The sequence below is a fragment of the Podarcis gaigeae genome (genome assembly GCF_964106915.1).
Source record: "Podarcis gaigeae genome assembly, chromosome: 1".
NCBI lineage: Eukaryota > Metazoa > Chordata > Lepidosauria > Squamata > Lacertidae > Podarcis > Podarcis gaigeae.
This window is the reverse complement of record NC_139678.1, coordinates 100666894-100693853: the sequence shown is the minus strand read 5'-3', so window position 1 is coordinate 100693853 and position 26960 is coordinate 100666894. Positions and strand designations below refer to the sequence as shown.

Sequence of the window (26960 nt, the reverse complement as noted above, 5' to 3'; positions counted from 1 at the left end):
TTTTTCACCCCACCCCCCCACAAGCTATTGTAGTCTCACAATAAGCCAGACGAAAGTTTTGAATTAATTTTCTTATGATTCATACAAGTTTGCCCTGAGCGTGTAAAAAGTGATTGATGTGGTTTTTGCAAGCAAGGTAGATATCACGGGTATTCCACTGTAGGCAGATTGCAGTGATTCTTGTCAATCCATCCTGGGCAATAAGCCCATTAACTGCCATTGATTTACTGACCTTTTGGCCTGCTTCTTTCTCTCACGTCTCTTGGGCTACAGACCTGCCACCTGGAACTCCAGATGCTTTTGCCCAACTGCTGACCTGCCCCTACTGTGACCGGGGCTACAAGCGCTTGACATCACTGAAGGAGCACATCAAGTACCGCCATGAGAAGAACGAAGAGAACTTCCCTTGCCCTCTTTGCAACTACACATTCGCTTACCGCACCCAGCTCGAGCGGCATATGGTGACGCACAAGCCAGGGACAGATCAGGTGGGGGGGCTTGTTTTAAGTGATTTCTTTCTATAATAACCCCTTAGAGAAATGATATTGCTTTGATTGGCAATCATTATTAATTTTTCATGGCATTTTGAAGATGCAGATCTTTTAATGGTAATAGCTTTAATTGAGGCCTAAATGATTTTTTGATGGTCTCTTCTAATATGATTTAATAGTCTTATGTTCACGATCGAATGAGTGTGTTAATTTCTAATTTAGAAATTTTATTTGCACTTTAACTTGACTTTAGTTTCATTTTTTTATGTTCCTCAAAATGTGAATGAAATTGTGGCATTTTAATTATACATTATTAAACATCTCAGCAATTTTATCTCCATTTTTCACCTAGTTTTGCACTGCATTTCCCCCCACATAGGATCTCAAAGACATCTCAGGAATCTGCTAATCTTATTTTCCGTCATTCATTACTTTTTATGGAGCCTTGTATATATTTTTCATGCAGTCCATACAAATAGGTTCATATTTTTTAGTTCATCTTGTTGCGTGTATCTGCGTGCGTTATGGCTGTTCTAATAACATGTGATCACTTTATGAATACACTATTCCTGAAATCTACACATCCCAGCAGCAAATATCCTGTAAATCAAAATGATTCCTTGATGCATTATATTTAATCAAATTGAATGTGTCTTTTGAATTCCTGCTTAAAACTTCTATAATGACGTGTTGCAATGGAAATCCAAATGGCAGATCTTAAACTACATTCCATCCCATTACTATGAGAATTATACCAATAGTTTTTATTCTAAAGAATGAGAAGTCATACTGATTTAGATTTATCATGGCAGGCATTTTTTCAATAAAAGACGTGCTTAATTAAACAAACATGTATCATGCTCACCTTCTAATCAAGCAGTTTGGTAATTAGTTAGTTCACTGTTTCTCACTTGATCTCAGTAATCGATAAAATACAATTCTGACAGGATTTATCATAACATTTCATTTTAAAGAGCAAAGCGAGTTGTTAATCTGTAACTTTCCCCCCTTTCTGACAAAATAGGAGACAAGAGTGGCTTTTCCTCTCCTTCCCTATTGCTTTTGACTATCAAAACACTACTGGGAGGGGAGGGGGGGGCGTGTGGCTGGATATTTATCCAGAATAACTGCCTTAAATTTCACATGCAAGAGTGTGATTGTGCTGGCGCATTACGAATGGTAGCTTTGGTGTTGAAAAGTCCCCTCATTTGCTCATGGCATTTACAATTAGTAAATTAAAATGATTGTATCATATTAACAGTGGCACAACTAAAGTTTATAGTAGTCCTCTGAGGGCTGTGGGGGGAGACAAAGCAGCTGTTGCTGTTTGTTTATGCAACTCAGCAACATATGAGCACTGGTCCCTCAATGGCGCTCCGCGGGCTGGGCTCTGCTTGATCTTTGAAGGTTGCTGCTGTTTGAACAACCCTCCCTGTGTCCCATGTAACACCATCTGTCTCACTAGGAATGTGGGAAGATTCAGCACACCCTAGCAGTTGTCATACCGTTTCTGTGCTGTCTTTTCTGCAATAGGCTTTTGTGTCATTGCTGCTTGGGAGAAAAGGGGGAGTGGGGGGGGAGGCTGACCTCCTACTTGAACATCCAGACTAGATGACTGCAGCTTTTTTTTCTTCCCCCTTTTTAAAATCAGAATTCAAAGTCACAGCACTTTTCTCACTTGTTCAGAAAGGTCAGCTGTGTTTGATCCTATCTTTATGCTGCTTTTTAACTCGTCCTTTCTGCCAACTTTTCCTTCTTGTTTTTGCCCCTGCTCCTTAGCATTGCTCTGAAGGAGGGGAAAGAAAAAAAAAAGAACCAGTTTAATTCTCTGATCAGGACTTTCCCTCCCAGCAGTGACCGCCTCTTGCATTTGATAAAACAAAGCTTGCTTATCATCACAATGCTAAAGGGTTCAGAAGCACTGCAAATATATATTTTTAAAAAAATAAATGCTGCAAGTTGCGAATTGACAATATGATCAGCTAAGAATATTAAAAGCCTCAATTTCTTTTAAAAATTAACAAATCCATTCCTTGCAGCACTTCATGCCTTAATATATTGTGCTGCCAATGAAAGACTTAAGAAATAATTCCAAAGCAAATGCTCGAAGTGAATTCAGATTTCCTTCAGGTTTACTGCCAACATTTTGATTTTTATGGCAGCACTGATGAGGCAAATAAATGTGCATGCAGATCTTTTAGGCTGACAGATAAATACAAAACTGCTTTAATTAATTTTTTTCCTAAAAGGAAACCTTTCTCTCTCTCTCTTTCTACACACACACACACACACACACACACACACACACTCACACACACACATATACACACATATAGATATTGATATATTTGTATATAAAATTCATGCTGGTAATACACACAGAGAGAGAGACAAATTCATACCTCTACATATACAGATATCTATTTGCATAAAATTCATGCTGGTGTCTTTACTCTCCCAGCACCAAATGCTGACCCAAGGAGCAGGCAATCGTAAGTTCAAGTGCACAGAGTGTGGCAAGGCCTTCAAATACAAGCACCATCTGAAGGAACACCTGCGAATCCACAGTGGTGAGTAGCTGAGGTGCCAGGGTTCTCATTTGCATTTTGTTTAATTAGCAGAGTTTTTGTTTTTTGTTTTCTTTAAAAAAGCTTAGTATCTTCACCATTTTGTTTAGAGCCGCCAAGATACTTTGTAAATGATTTCTGACTCATCCTCATTTTTCATGCTATTCAGAAACAAATAAGAAACCAGCACCACAAGTTTCCATAGAAGATTTTCCAAATAGCAGAATGTATTACCTGATTAATTAATTAAGTTCTAAATTGCTTTCCTGGAGTTATTTCTACTCAGAGGAATTCTGGGAATTCCTAGCCATTTGGCTCTTAAGTTTTCTTACTTGTGATACACTTGCCTAAAAAAACAAAAACAAAAACAAGGAACCTTAAAGATGAACAAGACCAACACCCACAATCTAGCAGCAATAAACAAATTAAGTTTGCTTACTTGGAATGGCTGCCTCATTCATATTATTTTATCACACTTGCATCTCATCCTTCCTCCAAAGAGTTCACAGCAACTGTTTAGCCCATGGGTAGGCAAACTGAGGCCTGGGGGCCGGATATGGCCCAATCGCCTTCTAAATGTGGCCCACGGATGGTCTGGGAATCAGTGTGTCTTTACTTGAGTAGAATGTGTCCTTTCATTTAAAATGTGTCTCTGGGTTATTTGTGGGGCATAGGAATTCATTCATTCCCCCCCCCAAAAAAAATATAGTCTGGCCCCCACAAGGTCTGAGGGACAGTGGACTGGCCCCCTGCTGAAAAAGTTTGCTGACCTCTGGTTTAGCCTCCCAAGCACCCTGCATGATAAGTTGAGCTGAGAGATAGTGACATGGCATCACACTTGATGAGCTTCATAGCTTCTTCATACACTGTACTTTTAAGTACCTGTAAAACATTCTGCAAAATCCAGAGTCAGGTGAGCAGAATTAAGTTTGTGCAACAAGACTTCCTCTTCCTCTAACTCCCCGCCTCCCCAGTTGTGTGAGTGGACATCTATACCATCACAGCTGGATGTCACAACAACAAACAAGCTTCCCAATAAAGATGCACTTAATGGCCAACATGAGATTGTTGCCACGTAATGTGTGAAGTGGCCTGTCTGACCTCGAAGTTGTGTTGTCCACATCCAAGCTGAACACACTAGCCACTTTATATATCCATTTACAATATTTATACCCTGCCTTTCTGGCCTGCATCGGCTATCACATCAATTAAAAATATAATTTTGTGTTCCTAATTCAGTCCCCTTCGTTGAAATAAATAGCCTCTGCTGAGTGCATTAAGTCATTCAGTTACACATGACAGCGAGAAAATAGGGCAACACTTTGCCGTATATTTGGAACTTGTCAATGTTTGAATAATAATATTTAGAGTTCTCCTCCAACTAAAAGTCTTCACCCTTTGATGCAGACATTGTGAGTAAAGCTGTTAACGCTGGTCAAGTATTCAAAGACTTTGATTTATTCAAATAAATTCAAAGGCAAATCAGAAACAAAGACAAATATACCGAAGACTAAAAAAGCAGCATTTTAAAGCTAAGAAATAGTCTGAATAAGTTTCTGTAATTATACACTCTTCATAAGTTTTTTAAAAAAGTATATTCTGCTTATATATAATAATTCTAATGTTTAAGCTATCTAATCTGCAGGCATGTAAAATCTCGCAGCGAACTTTGTTTTTTGTTTAGTAGATCAGCATTTGCAAACCTTGGGTACAATCTCAAAGTTAAGCACTTCTAAACTCCATTGATTTGAGCTGAAGGGATTTAAGCTTATGTTTAATGCTCCAACTGAAGTTTAATATGTTTAATGCTCAACTCAGCTGTAATAGCAAACCACAGTTTCCCACTATAATAACTAGCTGCGGTGAACTTTGGGCTTATGTACATCACCTCTTCTCTCCTCCCCTTTCACATTCACTCACTAAATCTGTTCTGTGAGTTCCCCCGGCCCCCCTGGAGCAAATTTGGGGGTGGCAGGGGGCGCATGTGGAAGAACGAGAGGGGGATGTTTTGTTCCATTTGAGAAGTTAATTAAATTAATACAAGCCCAGGAATTGGGAGGGGGGTGATTCAAGCATGAGACAGAGAGTGGAAAAACTGCCTTTATATTTTGTGTAGCTGATCCAGATGCTACTGAACTCAAGTAGACTCATTCCAAAGTAGCAAGAAAAGGCGAAGAGACAGCAATGGGTTCTCATACTCCCTCCTCCTAACCTTCATTTTTGAATTTTTCCTGTTCCCCTGGTTCAGTTGTAAACAATATTTTGTCATGTCACCTAAATGGGAAAAGCTTGCCAAACCTAAATCAGAAACTCAGTTCAAACCATGGTTTCCCATTCTGCTTTGAAGGCAAAGTATGGTTTGCACAAACCATAACCTGCCTGATTTGGACAAACATGGCTAACTGTGCTATGGACAAATGGAAGGAAACAGAGCCTTACAGGAGTCAAGAGAGCAGAAGCAGGGGGAATGGGAGCACATGAGCCCAAAATTCATTCACAGCTGCCAAAACCTGTGTTAAAATTATCTGCCCCCGCCTTAGGGTAAAACCTAAAAATATATGTACACAGATTCAGAAAGTGGTTGAAGCACTGCTTTAGGCTGGAAATGAGAGTAGAGGAGAAATAAAAAACATAAGAACAGCGCTGCTGGATCTAACCAATTGCCCACCTGTTCTCACAGAAACCATCAGATAATTATGGGGAGCCTGAAGCAAGACCAGAGTACTTCAATGCCCTTTTCATAAATACATGTCTCCTGTTCTCTGGCCATTATCCATGTAGATCATCTAGAAGTAAACCATTAAAAGCTAATAAGCAAGTATGAGTGAACTTCCATAATTTATTCTAAAGCTTAATTTCTTAAAAAAAGTTCTCATGAAAATTCACCACCATTTTAGTGTGAATTTTTCTCAGGATACACATTTTTTACAGTAATTCCTCCATAAACAATGTATTTGTTATTTCCACCAATATATGTCTTTTTATGCACACTTTCCATATGCATTTTTCTACACATTGCTTTGCTGGAGAACTGCATTGAAAAATTTGGAGAAGTGCAAATTTTAATGAGTCACGGTGTTTCTGTTCAACATATTGTTTTGGATAGTGTATATTTGCATTAAATTTGCATTCAAAAGTGAACTGGGTCATATTTGTCCCCCATTTTACTATGCCAACCGATTCACACAAAATTATGCTACTGTTGTAACTGCATGTTGCCTGGGTCCTTATTAAAAGCCATGGCAAAATCCTTCTGCTATCTGAATTTAGATATTGCAAACACTGTGCATTACATGTAAGTTTTCAGCTGTATTCCTTTACATAGTACAGTACAGTACACTCCCTGTTTCCCTTGTAAAGACATCTATAGCTTTCAACAAAATGTGAGCCATCAGTAAAAGCTAGGGAGTATCACAGAATGAGAAGGAATCTTTCATGCAGCTAATTGTAGATTGTCTAGTTTGAATTGTTTCTAGTCACAAAAACCTAAACATAACTTGGAAGGAAGGAGAAAATGCAGCAAGATGAAAGGAGTGAAATGTGCAGACACAGTAAATGGTCTAAAGAACTGGTCTATTTGTGAGTTATTAAAAATTAATTTTTAAAAATTAATTGCAGGTGAAAAGCCCTATGAGTGTCCAAACTGCAAGAAGCGTTTCTCCCATTCTGGCTCGTATAGTTCACACATCAGCAGCAAGAAATGCATTGGCTTAATCTCTGTAAATGGTCGAATGAGAAACAATATCAAGACGGGTTCTTCTCCTAATTCTGTATCTTCTTCACCTACTAATTCAGCCATTACACAACTGAGAAACAAGCTGGAGAATGGAAAACCACCTAGTATGTCTGAGCAATCAGGCTTACTGAAAATCAAAACGGAACCACTAGATTTCAATGAATATAAAGTTCTGATGGCAACCCATGGGTTCACTGGTGCTAATCCTTTCATGAATGGCAGACTTGGTGCAACCAGCCCAATAGGAGTTCATACTTCCACGCAAAGTCCAATGCAGCACTTAGGGGTAGGGATGGATGCATCTTTACTTGGATTCCCAGCAATAGGCAGCAATTTAAGTGAGGTGCAGAAAGTCCTACAGATTGTGGACAACACTGTTTCCAGGCAGAAAATGGACTGCAGCGCTGAAGAAATCTCCAAGCTGAAAGGTTACCACATGAAGGACCCATGTTCTCAATCTGAGGAACAAGGCGTTACTTCTCCTGGTATTCCACCTGTGGGTCTTCCAGTAGTCAGTCATAATGGTGCCACTAAAAGTATTATTGACTACACATTAGAAAAGGTCAATGAAGCCAAAGCTTGTCTCCAGAGTTTAACTACAGACTCGAGGAGGCAGCTCAATAACATTAAGAAAGAAAAGCTACGCACCCTAATAGATCTGGTAACTGAAGACAAAATGATAGACAACCATAATATACCTACTCCATTTTCATGCCAGTTCTGTAAAGAAAGCTTTCCTGGTCCCATTCCCCTTCATCAGCATGAACGCTACCTGTGTAAGATGAACGAAGAAATCAAGGCAGTCCTCCAACCTCATGAAAACATGGCTCCTAGCAAACCAGGAGTGTTTGTCGATAAGCAAGCTCTCCTCCTGTCATCAGTACTTTCTGAGAAAGGAATGACTAGCCCCATCAATCCATACAAGGACCATATGTCTGTACTTAAAGCATATTTTGCTATGAATATGGAACCCACCTCTGATGAACTACTGAAAATTTCCATTGCCGTTGGCCTTCCTCAGGAATTTGTGAAGGAATGGTTCGAACAAAGAAAAGTCTACCAGTACTCCACTTCCAGGTCACCATCGCTGGAAAGGAACAGTGCCAAGGTGGTGCTGGCTGCCACCAACAACACGCCCACTAAAGACTCTTTGTCAGCCAGATCCCCTATAAAGCCTGTGGACTCTATAACATCACCGTCTATAGCTGAACTTCATAATAGCGTTACTAACTGTGATACCCCTCTCAGGCTAACGAAACCTACTCACTTTACCAATATTAAACCAGTTGATAAATTGGACCACTCCAGGAGCAATACTCCTTCTCCATTAAATCTTTCTTCTACATCTTCTAAAAACTCCCATAGTAGTTCTTACACTCCAAACAGTTTCTCCTCTGAGGAGCTTCAGGCTGAGCCTTTGGACTTGTCATTACCAAAACAAATGAAGGAACCCAAAAGTATTATAGCCACAAAGAACAAAACAAAATCCAATAGTGTAAACGTAGACCACAACAGTGTTTCTTCGTCATCTGAAACCTCAGATGAGCCACTGAACTTGACTTTTATCAAGAAAGAATTTTCTAATTCAAATAGTTTGGATAAAAGCACTAATCCATTATTTGGTATGAGCCCTTTTAGTGCCAAACCTTTGTACACCACACTTCCGCCACAGAGCGCATTTCCCCCAGCCACTTTTATGCCACCAGTTCAGACCAGTATTCCTGGGCTACGACCATACCCAGGAATAGATCAAATGAGCTTCCTACCACATATGGCCTATACTTATCCAACTGGAGCAGCTACGTTTGCTGACATGCAGCAAAGGCGAAAGTACCAGCGGAAGCAAGGTTTTCAGGTAAATATCTTGCTTATTTCAGAAGGGTACGGTTGTATACATCATTCCCATGTACTGTTTCATGACTTAAAACATCCTAAGGGTAAATCAGCTCAAACATTCCATTTGTATTTTTAAAAGGAGACACGAGGAAATGAAACTATGTAAACATGGCCAAGGTGGACAATCTTGGAATGTTCAACTGCAGTTGAACATTTCCTGCCCATTACCATTACATTACCTGCCCATAAGAATATAAAATGAGTTTCAAGGGATCAGCTACAGTCCTCATGTAGGGGGAAAATGCTTCTGCTTTACCCTGAGAAAGGTTAAGGTTAGTACTCTTAAAGAAAAGGCTGTTGATACAATTCATATTCATGACCACCCTAGTATAAGTACCAATGAGATACATGAAGCGCTGGGAGAGTCCCCCAGCCTGTGGCTTCTTTGGCACTGGCACACTGTGGTTTAGGTAGTTTCCTTGCCACTGTAACCCTAAGAGATTCTCAGAAATCACATGGAAATGATAATGCAGCCATAAGCTGTTTATAATATGTTCCAACTAATCTTTACAAAGCTATAAAAAGGATTATGAAGATCCCCAAGCCAGACTTGTTTTCATCTCACCTGTTCCATTTTCCTCACCGGTCTATTCTTCCCCCCATCCCACCGCATCCCTTGGACTATTGTTGAGAAGACTCTAAAAATATAGTGTCTGTTGGTTTTTATCTTCATAAAAAGGTTCTCTCAGTCCACTTTTGGGCTGATGTGGATCTATGAAGCTGCCTTATACTAAGTCAAACCATCGGCCCACCGAGCCCATTAAGGTTTACTCTAAATGTTGGTGGCTTTCCAGGGTTTTAGGCAGAGGTTTTGCCCATCATCTGCTACCAGATCCTTATTTTAAAAAACTGGAGTTGCCGGGGATTGAACTTGGAAGCTTCTGCATTAAAGGCATGTGCTTTGAACTATGGCCCAATGTAGGTGAGTTCAAACTTTTAGGAACTGTCCCAACTGCAAAAATAAAAAATAAAAAAATAAAAATTGACATCTGTCCACTTAAATATAGCAAAGGATTTTATCCACAGGAAACATGCGTAGTGTGTAGGAATTGTGTATATATAATACATCTACAGTTTGTCAGACAGCGATTAACTGATTATAGTTGATTTTTTAAAACATCTGTGGACATTCCCATATGACCTATTAGGTTCCATTAGTAATTTTACCAACTAGTAAATGTTTTATATTTTCAAATGTGAAAATCAGGTATGGTTTAATGTTACAGGCAGTAATCCCTCTCTGCACAATAGGAGCATAAATAGCACGGTACCTCCATAACAGCTGTTCCACTATTCCAATTTACAGTACATCTGCCCTCTTTGTAAACGTATTTAAGCCTATTTAATCTTCTCTAATATTAATTAGTAAAAACCTAGTCTAAGAAACTGAACTGTCTGATAGCAAATGGAAATGTACGTTATCATGCAAGTTTGCACTCTCTTTGGATCAAGACAAAATAAATATCAAGAAATTTAATAATTTACTGATCCACATTCATTACTGCTTAATGCTGAAGGCTGTTTTAACATAGATACAGCATTGATAAAAAGTGTTATTAATATTCCCTATTTCAAATTACAAAATTAAATATAAAAATATAGCTCAAGGCCTTTAGAGGGGAGACATACATTTCAGTGGATTGCATAATAATATTTTGTGCCTAAATATAAACTTCATTTTGAAGCCTTTCTAACACTTATAGTCTGGTATCTTGAAAGAAAAGCTCTGTCATTGTTGCTTGTACCTAGTGGTTTATGACTGTGTGTGTGTTATTTTTGGGTTTTGTTTTTGTTTTACAACCTCCTATTATTATGAACACAATGCACTTTGGAATTTTAAGCATACTGACCAAGAAGTAAGTCCTATTGAACTCAGCAAGGCTTATTTCCAATAAAACATGCACAGAAGTGCACTGCAAGCTACAAATTCTGCAAAGACTACAACCCTAAAAACTACCATAATCTTGCTTTCTTTTCCTTGAGCACTAGACACACATACTAGTTTCATATTGCTCTTGTTCCCAAGTGGCTTATAGTGTGAAGGGCTATTGGAGGAGGGAGCCTGTTCGAGAAATACAAGTTTCAACCCTACAGAGTATGTGGAGCTATTTGTTAATAAGTTATCTATACAGGATTTTACACAAAGCTGTGTTTGCACATTTATTTTAGGTTTGCGACACACTATGACATTCTGTAACTTCCAGTTACTTTACAGAATTATCCTAAAAGTTGAATAGATGTTAGAGCAGCTTCAGATACTGCTGTTTTAACCTCAAAATCTTTATACGTCGAAGTACTTAACCTCAGAATATTTATAAAGCAAAAGTTGCTTGCTATCTTGTTACCGAAGCCTTCCTTTCAAATTCTGTGTACAACCTTGTCCATGTTGTTAGCCAGATTGCACATGATAAGCTGTAGGCCAGAGTGCACACATCCATAGCATGTTTTTTGTTTATTAAATTATATGTCCTACATTTTAGAGCAGCTATAGATATGGGGACGATAGGAAATACAAGTGCTGTTTTCTTGCATCTCTGTATCATTCAAAACAGAATGTCCATATCCTCCACTCTCATTGTCCTCAGAAAACATGAATCCTTGAATTTGCTTGTGTATCTCTGAGAAGTGAAGGTGAGGGAATTATGAAACGGAAGAATGCGGCACTCGCACTTCCTGTGCCCCTCACAGTTATATCCAAGAGTGCTTATGTGGTGCGATCTTGTGCATGCCTGCTGAGGAATTAAGTCCCATTGAGTTCAATGAGACTTACTCCCAGGTAAGTATGTATAGGATTGCAGCCTTAATTTTGGGGTGATGGGTTTGGTCATGCAGGACAACTATGACCTCCTGGAACTGAAAGCTGGCACATATTTGGATATGACTTGAACAAATTAAGTAATGTGAGCAGGAGTTCCATCAAAACATGCTAGCATCTGTGGTCCTGTGGAAAGTGGTTACATCATATTCTGATCACACCAGTGCTTTCCACAGGGATGAAATCACAAAGAACTATGTGGAGCTGACTCTGGTTGTTGTCATGTTCCCTGACTTGGTAATGGTATAAGTGGCCATTTGGCCATCTGTTCTCTTCCACTGCATAGATATAGCATTTCATAGCAGCATTTCAGGAGCAGCCATCAGTACGACACACTATTAGTTCATACCCTCCCTCAGCATAGGGGGAGACTGAGCACATGATAGCCTGTAAAAGGGTTCAGATTGCTTATGCAGTCACAATTTTGCCAGCTTCTGCCTTTTCTGTTATGCTTTGGGTGCCCATGCCAATTGAGACTGAAACTATATTTTTAGTGATACAAGGCAGCAGGTACAAATGCATCTGTCACAATGAAGACACCATGTCTCCTTGTAATGATTATTGATCCCCATGTTGTGACATCACGATGTTGCGCACTTCCCCAAGCCCATCAGCCAGGGATGTGCAGAGACAGCAGAAAACAAACAACATTAAGACACCACAGATGTTATAGGAGATATTGAGAGAATATGTTTTTGTGGCAGCCCCGTGTCATCAGATGATTTTTCAGACTCCAAGTGGCATCCTAAACATACTCTGTTGGGTGCCAGCTCTGGACATATGTGTTTTGCACTACTCACGTAAGACTCCATGGGATAAAAAGCTGAGTGTGAGCCAATGAGGCTGCTTATTGTAACTCAGGGTGCTTACCTGGTTACGGATGAAACTAAATATAGTAACTAACATACTATAGGAACGCAGGATATTGTATAACATCACAGAACAAGGGAAGGAAACATGTTTTACATAAACCATTTGGTTGCATCACAGGGAGAATTGCTTGATGGAACTCCGGATTACATGTCAGGTCTTGATGACATGACAGACTCCGACTCCTGCCTGTCCCGAAAGAAGATCAAGAAGACAGAAAGTGGCATGTACGCATGTGACTTATGTGACAAGACATTCCAGAAAAGCAGTTCCCTTCTGCGACACAAATATGAGCACACAGGTACGAATGGCTATGGCGTGTAGAGACAAGCTTTCTTGCATGTGGTACTTTTCATAATATTTAATGAGTACACTTGTGCAACATAAGATGCAACATATGCTTAAGGCATTCAACAAGGAAGAAATTGTGTGCTTTGTTTAGTTCAGTATGACTCCCCCCCCCCCCACTTCTTCACATGTTAAATTTGTACTCTTTTGTTTGTACAATTCCTCTCATCCCTGACCACTGGTCCTGCTAGCAAAGGTTGATGGGGGTTGTAGTCCAAAAACAGCTGGAGACCAAGTTTGGGAAACCCCTTGTTAGACAGTCTGCCCATAAACATCTATGTAAGGGGGTGGGGGACTAGTAATAGCTAAATCTCTTGCACCTGTGATTAAACACCTTTATTGCTATTAAAAGGCCTGATCAAAATACATTAAAGCTTACCTTTTGGCCTGCCTCTCTAAATATGTATATATGAGAATTAATACACATGAAAGTGCTAGTCCAGTTGAACCAAGAGGGAACCTGAGTTTGTAAAGTGCTTTGTGTATATACCGTACATACTGATGATCTGTACAGTGAAGTGGAGCATCATCACAGAATTTTTGGTCTGGAAATGCCTGAAGCTTATCTACACCTTCCTTAACACGCTTAACAAGTTATCCTTTTATCAGTCAGATGGTAGTGTACTGTAAGAGAGGTTGCTTATCTTCTACAGTTCTTCTTCAGGTCTGTTCCTCATAGTAAGGCTGCAATTAAGGTAAAAGGTAAAGGAACCCCTGACCATTAGGTCCAGTCGTGGCCAACTCTGGGATTGCGGTGCTCATCTCGCTTTATTGGCCGAGGGAGCTGGCGTTTGTCCGTAGACAGCTTCCGGGTCATGTGGCCAGCATGACTAAGCTGCTTCTGGCGAACCAGAGCAGCGCACGGAAACGACGTTTACCTTCCCGCCGAAGCGATACCTATTTATCTACTTGCACTTTGACCCTGAAACTGCCTTAACAGAGTAGTTGCTGCACAAAGCCATTTCCAAATGGCATTCTTGTGATGGCTATATTGCAAGAAGCAGACCTTAAAATCTGCATTTAGTATAGAGTGCTCTTCTCATTGTAAAAAGTGATGAGGGCATTATTAACCTCTTAGAATAAAAGGTTATCTGCCCAGGTGGTGGAGTCTTCCAAAGGGCCCACAGGGCATTTGCATCTTGCAACAAACACTGGAGGGAGGCTTAGGCTCGATCTTCTTCTTTGAAAGCTACACTCCTTAAAGAGCCAGCACTCTGGTGTGCTGGTGGGCATCTTTTTGCCTTCTGGCCTCTCTCCTGGTGCACTGCCTTGGGCTGGCAAGGTAGATCGAAAGGTACTCACTTACTGAGCTGAAGGGAAGAACCTCTGAAGACCAAAGCTCCGACTCTGATGATGTGGGAACTGGTCCAGGGAACTTCTGCCTGTAAGCAGAAAGATAAGAATTTAAGGGCCCTGTGCTTTTTATATAGAAGAAGAAGAAACTGTTCAGTGAGCCCCATCTTACCTTATAGAGTACAAAAATTAAAAGCTATTTATATTAGACATGGAGAATTATCCAGAGATTAGTAGTTTAGGGTAAAAAAGTACCTGAAAAAGACTGAAACTTGAATCTCCTTTTAGGAAAATCAGATCTAGTCAAGCTCTAGCTCATTTTCTATATAGGTAATTTAACACAAATACTGTTGCCTTCCCTTTTTAAGTATTTGTTGTCTTCTCTTCCAGTACACATGTCTAGCTCACACACACATGTGCATGAACCCAAACAGTAAGATGGTTCCTAACAATAGTTCATCTCTTAATTGTTTTTCTAGTCTTGGATCTGTGACAAGGATAGTGGGAATGGGAATCATTCACCTCTATTTAATAAGCAGAATAAATGGTAAATTTCAATAGATATTCTTTTATGCCTTCCAGCATGCTCTTTGCTTTTTACGCATTTATAAATCACATTCATTACAAAATCTGGGAAATTTGCTTTCACTTCAAATTTATAAACAAAGTTTGTGTGTGTGTGTGTGTGTGTGTGTGTGTAATTTTTTTCAAATCCTTTAAAAACTCTTCCCCTAATAGTCTTCCCCTAATAGTCTCTTCCCCTAATAGTCCTTCACTTTACAGATAGGTAGCCGTGTTGGTCTGCCATAGTCAAAACAAAAAAAATTCCTTCCAGTAGCACCTTCACTTTGTAATAGTGAATACACTCCAGAATACAGGGCAGCCTGCTTCATGAGTGGCAGGTGCTTCTGGTCTTTCCTGCATCACTTACCCAATGGATTAAATCCTCCAGCCCTAATTGCCATGCACACTTTTACCAACAGAGGCAAGTGTGTATGACAAACGGCTGATTAGCAGTCAGTCACCAAACAGGACAGAATCATGAAAAGGGCATATAATTTGTCACAGTCTGGTCACCTGTGTTCTGAACTGACAATGTCCTAACACCTGGGGTGTGGTGTGGGGAATGAGGCAAAGGGTGGCTCTACCCTTGTATTTTGTTTCTTTGTTTGTTTATATGTAATAAGAACACTGAGACCCCCCCGGGTATTAGGGCAGTATATAAATTCAATAAATAATAATAATAAAATTGTCTGCCAACATGGAAAGCATATGTGAGGGACATGCACTGTAACACTAGTCAACTGATGGAGAATAATGATTGCCACATAAATTGTGGAGTTGGCCTAACTGTGCCCGTGATTTACTGTATTTTTCAATATTTCCTAGTTCAAAATCCTAACTAAGCCTAAATAAGAATAATGAAGAAAGATCCAAAACATCTTGTATTAAAACAACACTGTTTACTCCCGTTTGATTGCTGTGTCTTTTAAAAGACACAAAATCTTTCACTTGAGTCTTTTGAAACTGAGGAATAAAAGGTCTTCCACAACATTAGTACTCTTTCCTTGCCTCTTTAAGCTAAATCCTATGCAGAAAATAAAAAGGAAGTTTAAATACTCGTGGGATTAGGGGTGCGGGGAAATAAAGTAGCATTTTGGACCACCAGCTTGTTTGGTTCAATGGTGTGCATATTCCTTATGTTGCATTACTCAGATGCAATTGTTTGTATGGCTGAAGAGGAGGAAATGCTTTGCAGGCTTTACATCCCTGCACCTTTCCTCTCCTGAATGATTTTATTGCAGCCATCTGCAAATATTATGGTTTGCTACACTACTACCGTAAACCTCTTATGTTAGAGCTGGCCTTCTCATATACTGGGATCTGGACATATGGTTGAATCCCGTAAAGTCGGTGGTCCATAAGCTCCACAGTCATAGGCTGACAGTTGAAAGGCTGGAAATTTGACAAGTCAGGCACCTTGATTTGCAAAAAAGCAGATAATATGCTTTGATTTTAAACAAGCAAGGAAGACTTTACGTGCAATGCTGTAATACTCCTGTCCTCCTGACCATTATATATTTTATATCTCTGTGAGAATCTGCCTCAAGTTTTAGCACAAATAAAAGTGTTTGAAGAGAAGAATCACTCCCACAATAGAACTGCCTAGTCCTGGAGTTAAGAGATTTGGATTTAAGTTTCCTTCATCTCTGACACATGTTTGTTTTGTGAACTTCAGCAAAAGCAGTCTTCATATAGCAAGAAACATCAGGATATAGTTTTTTCCTAACTTTACTCAGAGTAGTAAAAGGCCATTTAATCAGATTACGAATGCAATCCTATGCATGTCTACTCAGTTCAACTGAATTAAATGGGACCTACCCTTAGGCAAGTGTTTATAGTATTGTGACCTTAATCTAATTTGGTGGAATAGCAGCACAGTAGTGGTAAGTTAAGGGGGAACACTTGCAAACTAACACGAGCCTGCCCTTCTTATTCCACTACCTGTCTTGCATATTTACGCAGCTAAAGTTTACTTCAAGAAAATGTAAAGGCCATTCGCCTTTTTCTTTTCCTTCTTTTCCTTCTTCTTCTTTGGCCTCTTTTGTAAATGTTAAGTGAATTGCAAATTAAACTGATAAAGTTATGGAAAAAGCCAGAGCGATGGAATGGCTGTCTCGTCTATTAATATATATGAGAAATTTCACTCTGTGTTCGGGGCAAGACTCTCTGAACTGCAATTAACCTTTGCTTTCAGTGCCTGAATCATTATCCCTTCCTCATCTTTTTGGGGACAGTTAGTGCTTATCCTGTCTTTCTAGAGTAGCACAAATAATGGGCATAGATTTATAAGCCAAAGTGTTGATCTGTCTGAAGATGCAGTCCACACTTTTCTTCTTCTTTGTAGGTCAGCTGTTCTGGAATGGTCTGATGCTGTCGCCTTATAACCAGTTATATCATATACAGCTTTCACACAATGCAGTGAAGCTAATACTTATGCAGTGGCCCAGTTGACTAGCTCATGCCATACACTTCTATTTATCTGTGCTCTTCATATTCCCCTGTGATTTTAAAGTGATTTACCTCTCCTTGGTTCCTGGCTACACTGGGGTCTCAAGCCCACTTTTTTGGCACAAGTTTTGTGACTTGGATTACACTACTTTAGAAAAGTGAAGCCATGTTGCTGCTGCTGCTGTTCTTGTCATTCTTAAAAGGAGTTTGGAATTCACATGTTAAATATACTATAACAGAAATCTAAGCCCTGTGTACTATATCCAACCATCTGAGATGATTCCTGCAAAAAAGCCCATTCTGTCATAGTCTTATGCCAGTAGTATGTGGCCAAATGAGCTAGGAGAAAGTATTGAAAGGCCAGCAGTATTTCAAAGTCCTTATGCTACCTGTTGGATGAGCACCACTGGGGAAAACGAATCAGAAGTTAGGTTTGGTTGTTAATTCTGATTTCTGTCAGGGCAAGATATTTTAATTCTCAAAGAGTCCCGTTTGATAAGGGCCATTGGTAATGGCTCATTGGTAGTGACCAGGAGACTGCTTAAGTCTCCTACAGCCTATCACTGAATAGTAACCCTTGGGGGCCAAACAGAAGTGCTTAGATATAAAACACTGTCTTTCAAATAATTATTTGAAAGTTACTAGACTAAAATATTTTTTATTAACTCTGCTACCCAGATTAGTAACGCTTTGGATGCCAGCAACCTAAAATTGGAAATTTAAGCAACCAGCAGCTTACAATGACTCCTTGTTTGATCTCCTGAATTGATTCCTTGTTGCCATATGAGAACGTGGAGTGACTAAACCATATAGCATGAACCAGTGTGGCGATGTGGATATAATATTGGGTTTGGACCGTAGGATTTGGTAATGGATCTGGGTTCCAATTTCTCCTTTGCCATAAAGCTCACTGGGTGGCTTGGGCCAGTTATTATTATTATTATTATTATTATTATTATTATTATTTAGCCTAGCTTAACTCACAGAGTTGATATACGGACAATCTGCTTAGAAAGATGGCAGGAGAAAGGGTTTGGGAGAAAGTTCATAGCAGTCTTGGTCCTCCGACTGCTACACACTTTCCCCCAAACCCTTTCTCCCTTCATCTTTCTAAACAGTTGTCCTTATATCAACTCTGGGAGCTTCCAGGCAGCTATGCTCAGAAGACGGTTAAGGAAGGGGTTGAGAAAGAGAAGGAAGCATGGTGACAGCAAGTTGGTGGCATGGAGTGACCATTCATTCTCCACTTAAAAAAACCCTAGTAGTGACAAAAGATTCCTATGTGTGGAGTTCCCAACACCCAATGGACGTTTCATTTTTAGTTTTCCACAGCAAATTCCTTTGGCACAAATTCACACCCACACCCCGCAGTAAAGATATGCAGGAATTTTTGCATATTGGACAAATTAATATTTTCATAGGCATGCCTAGGAGTCCTGTGGCCTTGTTACCTTGGTTAATGATATGCTCCATTTCATCATTCACAAGAAACGACGAGAGCTTTCATGGTGGCATCCTCCCTTTAATTCTTCCTTTCTTTCCAACTGCATGTTTTATTAAGACTTTTTATATATAATTTTTGTAGCTTTTATGCTGAGGCAAGCACTACTTTTGTTTCCAGATTGATTCGGTAAACTAAATATTGTTCTCAAGCTTTAGCAGCAAATCAGCCCTCTTTTGCTGCTCTTCTGAATTCCTAGCTCACAAGTTTTCCTTATTTAGAGCTTGATTCATAAAAAAAATTACATGCTGTTTATAGATAATTTTCTATCACTCGACTCAGATATGAGGATTACTTTTTATACTTAAATAATATGCAGTTTCTTGGAGTAAATTCAAAGCTCATGAAATTTGCACTAGAAATGGAAGTCTTTCTTCTTTGTAACAACAGAGCAAGTGTGGTATTTGCAATTACTCCAAATTGCATTTATAACGCACCTTTGACCGCCTCACTACACTCTGCCCATTAATCCAGCTCCACCGGGACTACTTCTAACATCCAAACCCCTAAGTGGCTTCAATCAGCTGCCTTTAAAAAATCAAACCGCTGCCAGATGATTCCTTATGTACATACCTTCCAAGTCTGGAATTTCTTTGCAAACACACTCCTCAGTCCCCAAACCTACTTACTGTTATATCACTGGAATAACAAAATTTATCGCTTTTCAAAACACATGGTTTGCCCATATCTAAGCCCAAAAAGCCTGTATCTTTGGGCTGTTACATGTTTTTTTATATGTAGCAATGAAATTGTAAACCTTTGGGTGTGTGGGTGTGTATAAAATGATTAGATATAATTATTTTTCATTGCAAATCCTAAGAGAGTCAGGATGTGGGATAAAAGCACAGTGCAAACACACACACACACACACACACACACACACACACAAATATTTGTGTAAGATATCTTTAAACATATAATAATAATTAATTGTATTTATATATCACCCCCATTGGTGCTTTTCCAATCGTAATACAACAATGAAACAACCTTTACTCTATCAAATAATGAGTTTTAGCAAGGGGATAAAGAAGGAGAATGAGAAGATTTGTTAACAGAATCAATACCAGGCCTCCTGACGAAAACATCAGGACAATTTAAAGCTTTGCTCTGTTGTAGACCATGTGACATTGCTGTATACTTGTAGTGAAGAACCATGTATGTATTTTAATCATCGTTTAAGTTGTCTTACATAACTCATAAATAATTTCACATGTTAATCTCACCCAGGGTCATTTCAAAGGCATCTCTCCATCAATGAGACGGAATTGTCAAATCAGCCAATGAGATCAGGGCTGGATTCTATTCAGTGGCCTAAAAAGGGGGAGGGGGAGATGCAGGGAGATAAAAGCACAGAATCACTTCATAAGGCTGGGACAAATTTAGAGGCTAAACAGCAAATTGAACCCAAAACTGAGCATGCATTTTTTTTGCCATTAAAGCTGGTTTGAAATATAAGAAAAAAACAAATAATCAACAAATAACAGAGCAATCTGAAGAGGGGCCAGAGGGGCGCAGAGCGCCAAAATCCTCTGCTCCATCCGCAGCCCTGCCAGCTCCTGCTAGCCAGATCAGTAAGTGGAGGGGGATTTATTTATTTTTTTATTTTTTGTTGCACCAGTTCTAGACTGGCACAGCCCAGGAGCCCACAATGAGCATGTCTCCTGCAAATGGATTGACTTAGGCTCCAGCAGATTCCTGTCCAGCCCTTCTCTGCCCTCACCCCAGAACAGAAGCTTCTCAACTGCCTGCAGTCCTGATGGGCACAGTGGGGGTTTCTGTGGCAAAGCCCTTTCCCCTCCACCCAGCAGGGAGCCCAGTGCAGGGACACCTCCAGCTAATCTTAATTCTCTCCAGCAGCACTGATCTGGGGGTTAGGACTGGGCTCTAAATCTCTTTGTGGCTTGTTCACGAAGAAAAGTAAAGGCACCAGGCACTAAACTTTTGAAGAACCTATCTATCTACCTTCATAGGGGGTTCAATCATTTTTTTAAAAAAAAACACTGAAATAATATCACAATCTATAGCTTTGTATGTTTAAGTCATTTCAGTAATAAAGCAAAACACCCTGCTCTGCTTTATCTGTTTTCAAGCGGAGGCTGGATAGGGATGTCAAGGGAGGGCTTTAACAGAAGGTGTATTTCAGGTACAGGAGAGAATGACATGGATGACCTTTGCAATGCCATCTTTCTGTGGCTATTATCACATCACTGACCTGATCAAACTATGCCTGAATAATTGTCTTGAGAGCAAAGGAATCTCATACTTTCTGGGATATTTTTCAGTACTTGTCTGATTCCCTTTCTGTTATGAACACCGTTGCCATTGGAGGCATTCTTTATTCTTTGCCTTGTCAGATCCTGTTCTCTAGCATCTAGTCATCTGGCATTTACCACCATATGCTTGCAAAGTAATTAGGAGTGTTTTCCTATAGTTTATTATAGTATTAGGGGTGGGGGGGTGGTATCCAATGGTGTCCCTTTGCTTGTGGAAGGATTTTTAAACCTGTGGAGTTGGGTTTTTTTGTAAGTAGGAGGGGAAGAAGGTGGCTGTTAACTAATCCCCCCATCTGCTCAAGAAATTTGGGGGACCACAGCAGCACTGAAGGTGGCACAGGGGGTGGGGGCTGCAGGATAAAGGGAGGAATTTATGAAAACTGTCTTCCTTCTCCTTTCCATTAACAGAAGCCTCAGTGGAGGAAAAAAAGTCTCTCATGAGCAGAGGAACCCAACCGCTTGAATACAACCCCTTATTTTCCTCTAAAATGTGACATGGTTTCCCTCCCCCCTTTTCTCTCTCTTTCATCTGAGGGAGTCCACCTGAGGTCAGTTAACATGACTGATTTTCCTGCTCATGTTATGACTTTTATGTGGATAAAAGTCACTGTTCTTATCACATGCCCAGGGATTCTCAGCTGCCTTTTCAACAAAACTGAGATAATCGTGCATTGTGCTTTCCCAGTGGATGAGTGCAGCTGGCAGAAAGTTCACATGGAATAGAGATTTGGGACTATCTGCTTCATGTGAGCTCCCTGATCGTGTGATAGTAGTGCCATACCTTTAACAAAGTTTATGAGGAGCAGCTGAAATAACATTAGAGCTCTTCTTCAGCTTAGCTGTTTAGCAAATCAAAAACAAGAAGAGGGAATCAAACAAGTTACCTGCAACTTTGATCTGAGTGTATCAGTGGCTTTCAAAGAATAACTCTAACTGCATTGCCAAGCAACAGATCCTGACTGAAACATTTGAGGTGAACTGGGACACTTGCCATTTGAAAGTAGACCACAGTGCAAGGAATCAAATTTTGATTTAATTAAATTTAAAGTTAATCTTAACCCTGTGTTTCAGTTACAATACCCACCCTGCCCAAGGTGGCTAACAACATAAAAAAGGAAACAAAAATGTTTTAAAAGTCTGTGTTCTAAGTGGCTCAGATTTGGTCCAAATTGCAGTTTACAGATATTTAAACAAATTTTATTTTTTTAAACAAAACAAACATGAATATTGAATATAGCTTAAAAAAACCCATTGCATTACATTCACAGCAGCAGGAGCACAGTATCTGTTTGCTCGTCCCCAAAAGGACCTCATATACAGCTAGAGTTCTGCAACTCAATAATAAAACTATATAATGACTGGGGGAAAGTTCAAACTGTACCTCAGCCCCAAACACGTCAGCTGGCTGCTGGCTAGTCACTACTTGTAAATCTCAGTTCTCAATCCCACATCTGCAGCGTGGGGGTCATAAGTGCCAACCTTACAAGGTCATTGTAATTCTTGTGAATACCTGTGAAGTGTTTGGAATGCTTATCATTACCAAAATACTGGAGAAAGACTATATTCCAGGGATATGATAGCATTCCAACTCCCTTCATGTATACTTGCACACTGAGTCTCCCTCTTGCACATAGGTATGTCCTGGAGCACTGAGCAATCCTGGTAACTGCCATGCACATTTGCAAAACACCACAGCTAAATTATGCAAGCAATGCCACATTCTTTGTTTCCTACTCAAATGACTTTGTCCACCTATGGCTCAGAAGTGGGCACTTTTGAGTTTTGCCAGCTATTGAAGTGCGACTTTAAGATCAGTTTTTTAATACAACCCCCCCCCCCAATTTGGATGTAGACTTTGCCCTGAAGTTTACAATATGGCTTGTGTTTTCCTTCTCATGATCTCCCTTCTCCTAGTTCCATGCTGTGCTATCTATTCTTATTATGAATCTCAGCTCATAGCAGTTGGGGGAGAATGCCATTGACTGAGCTGGTTTGCTGCAGTGGGTGAGCCAGGCATGTGAAACGGCCAGCACAGACTGGATTTAGCCCAGACTTGGGTTTTGGCCTTCCGCCACGAGTCCACGTTTAGGGGTGGTTTGTGTTGGAATGCCAAAGCCTGCACATTCCAACTGCATGCCAGGGGATGTCATGACCACCTTGGCATGAATTTGTGGAAACAGCATAGGCTGGGATTTTTCTAGGCCTACCAGTAGTTTGAACCCCCGTGCAGACATGCATGGGGGAATCGTGGGAAAGGGTTGTGATTATGCCTGCCAATGCCATTCTCCCTGCCCACTGAAAGTCCACCCTTGTCTGCATAGGAGAGCATGCACAGGCAGACTCTCAGAGTGTGTGCAGGCCAAAATGATGCGATCTATGTACCAAAAACCACAATATATTTAGGTTGTGTGGTTTGTGTTAAGACATAAGGCACGGCGGCCCCTGTGACTACATAATGCCCAGTATGTAAACATCAGGCATGCTGAAGAAGCAGAACTATTATTTTAGTTAATTACCTGCTCTTCACCTGAAAGTCTGAAGGCAGGTTACAACCATTTAATGCACAACATTCAAAGCAGTTATAAAAAACAGCAATTGCAAAAAAAAAGCAATCACAAAACAGATAATATAAAGGTAAAGAGGTGTGCCTTTTTTTTTAAGGCACCACCTAGTGTAATTTTGGTTTGGCTTTGTGCATTTCAATTCCACCTTTCTTCTCTCATGGACCCCAAGGTGGTTCCCAGGTGCTTGTCCATCCAGAAACTAACCAGACTTGGACCTGCTTAGCTTCAACAAAGTGGTCACCCTGCGTGTCTTCACACCATACCCCAGAGCCATTCCCTAGAATCAGTTGGCTGGTGTTCATGACATCACCAGTGACAAGTGACACGCTCGCCTGCATAAGTTGGTGCAGTTATGAAACTTATATTTAAATATTGTGTCATACATTTCTAGGTTTTGCCCAGTCCTATCAGGCTGACAAGCTTTTTTTGGAGGGGGGGGGTCAGCTCTATTTTGGAATGAAGCTTTTAAGTATGGCAGTTATGGAAGGTGTCAAAGACATTCCAGAGCTATTTGTGGCCTCGAATCAACCAGATGTGTTTAGGCTTGGTACGGGTGTCAAGTTTCAGACATTGGATTTGAAACTGCTTGAAATACCAGTGGAAATAATGGTGTCATGCAGCAGAAGGGAACTTCAGCATTCAGTGAATGGCTGACAACTCGCAGAGAACTTCTCCCAAAATTACCAGTGAGGAACAATTCTGCTCATGTAGCAAATCTCAGTAGCTGCTGATAGGGAACTAAATCTTTCTCTCACTAAAGTGTAATGGGAATTTTTCCTGACTAAGGGCTTCAACATTGAGTTCTTAGAATTGTCGTTCTTTCGGTCCTCACAATTAGTTTCTGTGCATGTGGTCAGTGAGGCAGTGATTCTTCTACTATGTAATTCAGCAGCAACACTCCCCTTCACATTGTCTCATGTCTTTATTAATATTTGTACTACCTTTGATTATTGAGTTCATCCATTTTGAGCAGTTCAAACAGAAAGCTCCAAAGAACTGACTATTTCATTTTTGACACATTTGAGACCCTGGAGCCTCTTGGGACTGGAAGGCATTTCAAGGATAATCTAATCTAGTATCTCTCAGAATTTACCATAGTTAAACCAGTATATAAAAGGCTTTGTGCTTGCCACAGTGTTTCAGAAAACTATTCATAATTATCAAAAAGCTGGGAGTGCAACATTTTCCAAGGAGAGCTCAACCATGGAAGTGTCATTAGTTCACTTAGTGTGGGTTTCTTAATGACATGGGGGTAGCACCCCTGGTATTTAGTGGTACCAATTCAGATGGTTTTGGATGACTTGTGTGATGGAGGAAAGGATAGAAGCTTGAGTAAAAAAGAAGATAATTCACTGTTCCCATACCAGGATTTCCATTTAATTGTAAAAACCGGCCATGCTCATATAAATGCTCAACTTAGATTAGCTTCCCCCAACCAAACCAATAATATTGACTGATAATTGATTGACAAATTAACTATCATATTAAAATAAAATAATATTGACTGGCTGATTGATTGATAAAATTCTTTATGTAGAAAGTAGCTACTATTAATTTAGGTGCAGTTTTCCTATGTTTTCAGGAAAACAAGGGCTTTCCAGAGTTTGACTGAGGCTTAACATTCAGAAGGGACGCAGTTGGCGCTGTGGGTTAAAGCCTCAGCGCCTAGGACTTGCCGATCGAAAGGTCGGCAGTTCGAATCCCTGCGGCGGGGTGCGCTCCCGCTGCTCGGTCCCAGCGCCTGCCAACCTAGCAGTTCGAAAGCACCTCCGGGTGCAAGTAGATAAATAGGGACCGCTTACCAGCGGGAAGGTAAACGGCGTTTCCGTGTGCGGCTCTGGCTCACCAGAGCAGCGATATCACGCTGGCCACGTGACCCGGAAGTGTCTCCGGACAGCGCTGGCCCCTGGCCTCTTGAGTGAGATGGGGGCACAACCCCAGAGTCTGTCAAGACTGGCCCATACGGGCAGGGGTACCTTTACCTTTACCTTAACATTCAGAAATTCCTGAAAGCTGATATTGTTAAAGCTGAATAATTTTCTTGATATGAGGCATGGAGAAACCCCTAAAATCACGAGCTACGTGATGAAACAGAACTGGAGAAAGTGAATCATTAAGTATCCGTAACCTTGTTTATAGTCAGATGCCCTTAATTCAATAAAGGACAAAAAAGAAGCACAAAACGTAAGTGAGAGAGTCTGTAGAATTGTAAATAAATAGGATATTTATCAAACTTTATTGCAGGCATCAGCTGCTCTTCGACATGGCCAGTTTTCTACTGATACTCCATGTTACTTTTTCTTTATTGTCCTCAGGTTGAAAAAAGCAATATGCAGAATATATCAGAAAGTGAAAGCTATTAAAAATAGAGCTCTTGTTTATTTGGGGGCTTTTCATGCAAGCAATTTTTTCCACTATTAATGCACAATTGTTACCCTGCTACTGCAGGAAATATAGAATTCTCCCTTCAAGAGTATCAGTTGTATCCAACTTATACACAGAGTAGACACATTAAAATCAATGTATTTGATTAACTTAATTCCATTAATTTCAACAGCTCTTGTCTGAGTGAGTTGAATACAACCCTAATTTATTTGAGAGTATCCCACCCCCTCCAAAATCTTTATTTTTACTCCTTTAGAAGCTTGGTGTCCCAAGATATTCTCATGAAGCCGATTAGAAAAAGTAAATGTACCGAAGCCTATCTGGAATCCCTACTCTTACACAGCCCCATAATGCAAGGTTTATCTCCCTCCATTTTTTAAATTTAGGCAGTGCACACCTCTCCCCTGGGTACATTTCCACCCCCACACTGTGCATGAGTGGGAACAACATACTATGCCAGTGGCATAACCCAGTCTACTTCCTTTATTTTAATATTTCAGATTTTAAAACTTTCTAATTCTTTTACTTATGGAAATAAGTAAATGTGTCCCCCCCCCCCAAGTTGTAGTGATGGCTACCAACTTGGATGGCTTTGAAAGAGGATTAAACACATTTCTGGAGGATATAAGTGTCAGTGGCTACTAGCCATCATAGCCATGTTCTATGCTGAATGTTGGAGGCAGCATGCCTCTGAAACATAGCTGACAACTTTTCCCTTTTCTTGTGAGGAATCCTATTCGGAATAAGGGAATTTCCCTTAAAAAAAGGGAAACGTTGACAGCTATGCGCTGAAAGCCAGTTGTTGGGAATCACAGGTAGAGACAGTCTTGCTTGCAGAACAGATTAGCGCCATCATGCTACTCAGTTGCCAACTAGAGTATTTCTGGCTACAAGCTGGATTCTGGCATAGTGTTACCAATAAAATGCCTTTCCCACATGTTGTCTTGCAAGATTTCTGAAAACAAAAAAAGGCCCAAAAATGCTGAAACTGAAGGTTGTGCTATTTATAATTTTATTTTTAAAGGAATCTTTTTCCAGTGTAATGACCTCTCTCTGTTCTGCTGTGCTTTCTTGCAGGAAAAAGACCACATCAGTGTCAGATTTGCAAGAAAGCGTTCAAACACAAGCATCACCTTATTGAGCATTCACGACTGCACTCAGGCGAGAAGCCATACCAGTGTGATAAATGTGGCAAACGCTTCTCAC

At 40.2% G+C, this 26960-nt stretch overlaps 1 protein-coding gene across 10 annotated transcripts in view; it reads left to right on the top strand.

Moving 5' to 3' along the window:
* Positions 1–26960, top strand: part of ZEB2 (zinc finger E-box binding homeobox 2) — a 164750-nt gene that overhangs the window by 135859 nt on the left and 1931 nt on the right. For 7 of the 10 annotated variants that reach the window (XM_083704317.1, XM_083704316.1, XM_083704318.1 and 4 more), the window contains 5 exons: positions 274–488; positions 2953–3061; positions 6677–8649; positions 12496–12676; positions 26832–26960. The exon at positions 26832–26960 is cut by the window's right edge and continues 1931 nt beyond it. In XM_083704317.1, the coding sequence (XP_083560443.1) occupies positions 274–488; positions 2953–3061; positions 6677–8649; positions 12496–12676; positions 26832–26960 (2607 nt within the window). The remainder of the gene's footprint in view (positions 1–273; positions 489–2952; positions 3062–6676; positions 8650–12495; positions 12677–26831) is intronic. The other 3 variants (XM_083704315.1, XM_083704323.1, XM_083704322.1) reach the window with 1 other exon arrangement.